Source organism: Ilyonectria robusta (assembly GCF_021365365.1).
Source record: "Ilyonectria robusta strain PMI_751 chromosome Unknown BGZ61scaffold_7, whole genome shotgun sequence".
Classification (NCBI taxonomy): Eukaryota; Fungi; Ascomycota; class Sordariomycetes; order Hypocreales; family Nectriaceae; genus Ilyonectria; species Ilyonectria robusta.
The window spans coordinates 330,786-336,785 of record NW_025764441.1 but is presented as its reverse complement, the minus strand read 5'-3'; the positions used below and the strand labels follow the sequence as shown (position 1 = coordinate 336,785).

Sequence of the window (6,000 nt, the reverse complement as noted above, 5' to 3'; positions counted from 1 at the left end):
AGAGCCTGCACAAATCGAACCTGGCAAGTAGTCGAGTGTTGGTGTCCTTGCAAGAGTGGCAGGTTAGTGGTCTTCCTTGCCACCCAGCCACAGTGTTGTTGGAAGAGTCGGGAGGTGAGGCGGAGAAACGCAACGCACAAGGCTAGGGGGAGGCGGCGTCAGATTGGTACGAGAGTGGGAATAGAGGGAAATGTTTAGAAGAAGATGGCGTCTGCAAGCAAGTATATTGCTGCCCATCCATCAGTCGCCGGGTACAGCAACAGCACCGTGTTAGTGGCGCTGGTCCGTGATCCGGGGCTCTCCGCTCCTTAAAGCAGATTCGGAAATATTATCTGGGCCAGGTAGGTATGGGAAATGGGGGGCCGGAGGGGAGGAGCCAGACCCTTGATAAATTGGCTGAGCAGGGCTGTTGAGATCAGCCAGGGCCGCTAACGTGTTTCGAGCGGAGTTGGGCATCCTGGTGGAAGTCACCAGTAAGAACCCCAGATCCTAGTCATCCTTGGAGGTGACGGGTCCAACAAGTGCTTGTTTCCAAGCTGAAGGAGAGCTGTCAGGACCCACGAGGTGAGGCATCTTGGAGGAGCCCTAAGGGTCCCCGGTGCTTAGTATCTTCGCTATCAATCTCCTTGTAGATGGAGGCCGGATACAACGCAAGGCTCAAGGTATGGGCTCTACCGTCGAGGGGTGCATTGGATGTTTGGGCTCGCCCATGCCATGTACAAGGACGATAGGAGATAAATCCCAGTGCGGCTCGACAGCCTGTACCAAGCCGTCGGCATCTGGCCCGTCTTGGGGCTTCGGCGGGACTAGTTTGGGGGAGTGATGTGCACACGGGACCCATTGGAGGTTTTGGGATTCTGGCCTGGTGCTAACTGCTATGCCATGTGTTACCCCCGGCCCCTGGATCGCCGTCCTTCAGTCAACATGTTGCATGACTCTGAAGATCCGAAAATGATTCCCTCGTCGGTTTGGAAGCCACATTCCCAATGCTCTCTTGACTGCAGGTCATGGACATGACTTTGACCCACGTGCTGACTCAGGATCAACGCTGGGTTATACAAAACGCGGCATAAGGCTCGGCCAGCAGCGTGGTCGGGTTGGGCGTTTGCTCGGATGTAGCCGTGGGAATAGAAGTGACTGAGGCTTGACGAGGCATAGCATACACAAACGGTAAACCCCGAAGATTCCCTCCCAGGTGACTGTTGAATGTAACGTGATGCCATAGCCAAATGGGCGTGTACTACTGTATGTAATGAACATAGCTCGTTCCTCAATCTCGGCTTGCCCTACTCGTGGAGAATTAAAGCCATTGATTGAGTTGGAGCGCTTGGAACTCTGATTCATGGTCTCCATGTCCTCCGTGGTCTCCTTACCCTCCTTGCCAGACGCGTGGCGTCAGCAGCCGTTGAATGAAGGCCCGGGGGGATTGGAATGGGGACTGGGATGGGGACGGAGCCAAAGACGGGGCCTAGGGCGGGTATGGCTGACCTCGCCGGTGGCTTCTTAGACGCCCAAAGACCATGCCCTTGGCCGATTCGAGGCCCTCGCCCGAGCTGTGGCTAGGGTTGGTCTGCTTGGATGACTCCAGGAAGCCTGCAACTTGCCGTTGGGCACACGGCCTGCCGAAGCCTGTGGGTTCGGCCATGGTGGTTTCCGAGGGGGTGCCACCCTTCCATGTGTTCGCCAATGGCACAGTTGTATCCGCCGCTTTGGGTGGGAACATGATGACGAGTCCCCCAGTAGGGGTCGTAGTGGGGATTCGGGCTAGAGCCGAGTGAACCGCCGGGAGGGAAGGGCTGGACGGGCGGCTCGCCGGGGTCCCGTGGTCGAGGAGGAATCTCGATGTTTGCTAGGGACGAATGGTACTGCACGGAGTACACACTAGTGGCAGGCGTCCGCTAGGCATGGTCTGAAGTACAGGGCCGCCTTGCATGTAACGGAGAGCCAGGGCTGTTGGATGCGCAGCACCGGGCGACGCAGACGCGAATATGGTTTGCCTCGAAGCAATCTGGCATCAGATATGTGGGATCTGAGGGCGCCAGGGCTCCGAGGTGCGGTCGACTTGGCACATAGTAGCACACGGCACGGGAATGTCTCGCCTTCAATATCCCCGAGGTCCTGAGCCTAGACTAGAGAAGAACGAGCGTGGAGATGCTATACGCGGAGCCCTGGTGGTGTCGTGGCCCGGAAGCGAGCCTCAGGGACGTTGATCCTCTGACGCCGTCGTCGTGTGGGTTATTAGAACTGCGTCTGGCTCTCGTGGTGGGCGGCACGAGCGCTTGGCTCCTTAAAGACGCTGCCGATGAAGGGGAATGAATTGCCTTCCTGGGTAGCGACTCAACGAGACTACTCCGCGTCCGGCCGGGTGTTGGAAACACGCCGCCGAGAAGCGAGAGCGGGGCCGAGTCGCCGACTGGTTCTTAGAAGGTGACGAAGAAGAGCCTTCCTAACCTTAAAGTCACAAGGAGGCCGGGGACGGTTTGCGCTAAGTTGAGCTGGAAAGTGGGAAAGACAGGATGGACGGGCCTCTGCTGCACGGTGCGCCGGCAAGTTACCGATGGTTAGGGGCACAGCAAGCGCCTTCAACTAGAAGACTGAGAGTGGTGTCAATTTTCGGTGATCCCTAGTGCCCATGTCCTAGGTAGGTACGTAGTCGCTTTGTGGGCTGAGATTGGAGCTGGGTGACAAGTGACGAGGGGTTGACGATGTTGGAGCATGTTGGAGCATGTCGGAGCTGCAGGATTCGCAGATGGAGATGGGGGACGCATGCCGAGTGGCCGCGCAGCCAGCACCCCGTAGCCTGATTCTTCGGCGATGAGCGGCGGCAAAATCGACCATCTTGGCTTGGGATTGGCATGTTGGTTGGTAAATTTAGTTGAGATGGGAATGGTCATGATGACGGGAGGTGGGCGGCCGAACCGATGCGCTCCTACCTTGCCTGAGGTAAGTTAGTGAGCCTGTTTGGTTGCACCGGCGTGCGCGCCTGCCCTGCCAGTGTACACCCTCCCTCCAGTCCCTTACCCGTTATTTCTTGGACGCCACCCCACGTATCCTACCCAATTGCCGACTGCGTACTGCGTAGGTAGGTAGGTACAGTAGTACTGCGTAAGTTTACATAGCACAACCGAAGTCGGTTCGGACCACGCCCTGCAGACATCACAGCCAGACAGACGATGACTTTAGCGAGCGATCTCAGTTACACCTCCCGCGTCCTCAACACCAATTCAATCTTCTCTCTAGCCTGCAGCCTATCACGTTGTTGTCATGGACGGATTACTTACCAATGAAGGTTGACAGATGCATGCGCCCCTACCTACCGAGGAGGAGAGCAATCAAGCAACGTACACATACTACGTACAATTGGAGTCGCACCTTCCCTTGAGCAAGTGCCATCATGTCCAGCTCCGTAAATGGGCAGGAGTGCGACCTCGCAAGCGCAATCGGCGCCTGCCCCGTAACCCAACCTGCCTGTATCCTCTGTCCTCTGTCCTGCATCTACCTATCCTCTTCGATTCTTACCCAATGGATGGATTTTCTATTCCGGTTGATGCGAAGCCTGGAAACTCCTGAGGCTGGCGTGGCCTGCCAACTTTGAAGGAGCCCTTGCCCTGGAAGCCAGCGGCGCCTCTTGCAGCATCGTCGCCTTCAAAAGCCTTGGAAACTCCACATCTTTGCTGCCAGCCCCGGTCCCTTTCATGCTTCCTCTCCCTGCTGTCTCTGCTGGGGCCGCTCCTCGACCACTCCTTGGCCTCTCTCTGTGTCCTCGACTCGATCCCAGCGGGCTTTGCCACGCCAGCCCGGAGCGACGATCAAACGCACACCCCGACACTGGACGCGCCCCCCCTCCCGTCGGCCCATACCAACGATTCTGGTCGCCAAAGTCTCCCAAGGGCGCGCGGCAAACCCAGTTACACATCCAGGGCCACCAGCGCCATCGCCACGCCTCGCACCGTTTCGCACTCGCTCGTTGGAGAGCCTCCGTCCGTGTGCTACGTCCTGCTACAGCTCTGGGCCTTGAGGAGGAGAAAGTGGGCTGGCCAACGTGCTACGTGCTACGTAACACGGTTAAATCGCCTCCACTTAAGACTCCCTAGGCTGTCGAGGTGCAGATGCGACGGATGTCCGACCCGACTTCGAGAACACAATACTCTGGCCCGGTCTGTTGTCCGGAAAAGGGCAGAAGCCACAGAGACGCCGGCCCTGCGGCTGATGTGGAGCTCAGCCACTTCCCATCCGCCACCGGACGCAAGCCGGAAGCGCGATGCGTCGACTTGCTTTGCCCTTCATTCATCCCTTTGGCTGGCTACTCTGCACATAGCAGTAACCCCCATGCTAATGCTCGGTACAGTACCCGTTAGCAGCACTATTCTCTTGGCAGTCGTCGACCCAACGACACGGCGGCCCGTCGCGTCGCTACCTGGAGGTTCAACGAGCCCCTGCCATCATCGTGTGACAGGGCGACGCACGCAATCACACCTTATCCAGCCTCCCGGACTGCTCTGACCACGGAGTACGTACCCCCAACTCCACCAGGCCGGCTTGCCCTTGGTGATGGCGACGGGTTGGTGGCCGTCAAAATGAGGCCCCATGCGGGTGCCCTTCCCGTCATTGGATCGTGCCTCCTGGTGGGGCGATGTTGGCACGCCTTGTGCACGTTGAATCTGGGATGGGCCCCCCTATCCAACCGAACGGTTCTTTTACCGGACGTGGTGATCGGTTCCCACAGAACCTCCCACTTCCCATCACGAATGACACCCGACGGCCGATACGTACAACATCCACTCCCGTTGACGAACCCGGCCGATGGCCAAGACAGGGGCAAGAGGATCCAGCACCCTGTTTCGTCCACGTGCCACTATCACGTATGATCACTCATGCTGTGCCAGTCATGATTGCGGGACAAGCCACACCAGCGCGGGCTTGAGTTTGGCTGCATCTACCCGCTGATCTCCATTCCGGTACATACCCAGAGTCTCACGTAGCTTGGTGAGATGTCACTGTGAAAGTGCACGCTTGCGGCAGCCCACCATCTTACAATGCACAGGACTTGATATTGCTCGGTTAGGCCAGCGATCTGCGAAAACCGCTCCTCATTATTCAGCTCGCCCTGTACGACATGGATCACTCGTTTCTCGCCGGTGCCGGCATTGCCCATATCTGGCAAACTGCCGACAGAGCTTGGACCTGGAGGCTTTCGTCAAGTCCATGTTCATGCCGATTCTTGCGCGCTAGTCGTTTATTGAGATATTCTAGCCGTCAATTGCTGGGGACATCTTTTCCCCATCTGCCTCCCCACAAGAGGGTTTTGACACGGTCCACCATCCATCAACTGCAACCCACATCCCGCCGCTCGTTATGCCGCCGCGAATCCAAAGAGCTTACGTACGCCGTCCCACTGTGGCCCAAGCTTGTCTTGTGTTTACGCCTCAATCACCAAGCCAGATGGTCCTAGTCCCGGAGCTCCTCTCCGACTGATTCCCTCATCCACCAGAACTTGCTCCACGTATGTTAGCGAGCGGCTTTACGATCGGGAAGGGCAAGGTGAGTAGAAGTGTGCCTCAGCGACCGGATGGCCCCCACCTTCCGCCACCTTGCGCGTTCCATCTAAGCTCGACTGAAGGGATAAACGCTGACCAGAGTGTCCTGGTAGCGTGGCCGGAATACAACGCCAGCTAAGATGACGCCACTAGGTCGGCTCGTGGGCTAGGTCTGATCAGAATTCTAACCGCCCGGGGTCCGAGCCAGTGCTTAATTACCGTGTTTTTGGTTGGGAGCGCTCCTAACCCTTCCCTCCTGGGTCGCTAGATTATTTGACGATCACTGTGGGATGCTCCATTATAGGACCTCCCAGCAGTCCGGTCCCATTATCCAGCCAAGGGTTCTCCGAGGTGACAGCCACCCGACAGTGGGTACCAAAGGCTTGATTCTTCTTACAACTAGCGGCCACCATCCGAGGATATTTGCCCGGGGGTCTTGACTCAATATCGAGTGACTCGGCAG

At 57.6% G+C, this 6,000-nt stretch overlaps 1 protein-coding gene across 1 annotated transcript; it reads left to right on the top strand.

Annotated features, from left to right (window-relative positions):
* Positions 1 to 3,695: 3,695 nt before the first annotated feature.
* On the top strand, positions 3,696 to 5,475 carry BGZ61DRAFT_476311 (uncharacterized protein; the record flags this gene model as incomplete). The annotated part of the gene is made up of 4 exons (XM_046248789.1): positions 3,696 to 4,028; positions 4,095 to 4,342; positions 4,379 to 4,862; positions 5,254 to 5,475. 4 exons carry the CDS (start codon positions 3,696 to 3,698, stop codon positions 5,473 to 5,475), a joined length of 1,287 nt encoding a protein of 428 aa, XP_046105865.1.
* Between the last annotated feature and the right edge of the window lie 525 nt (positions 5,476 to 6,000).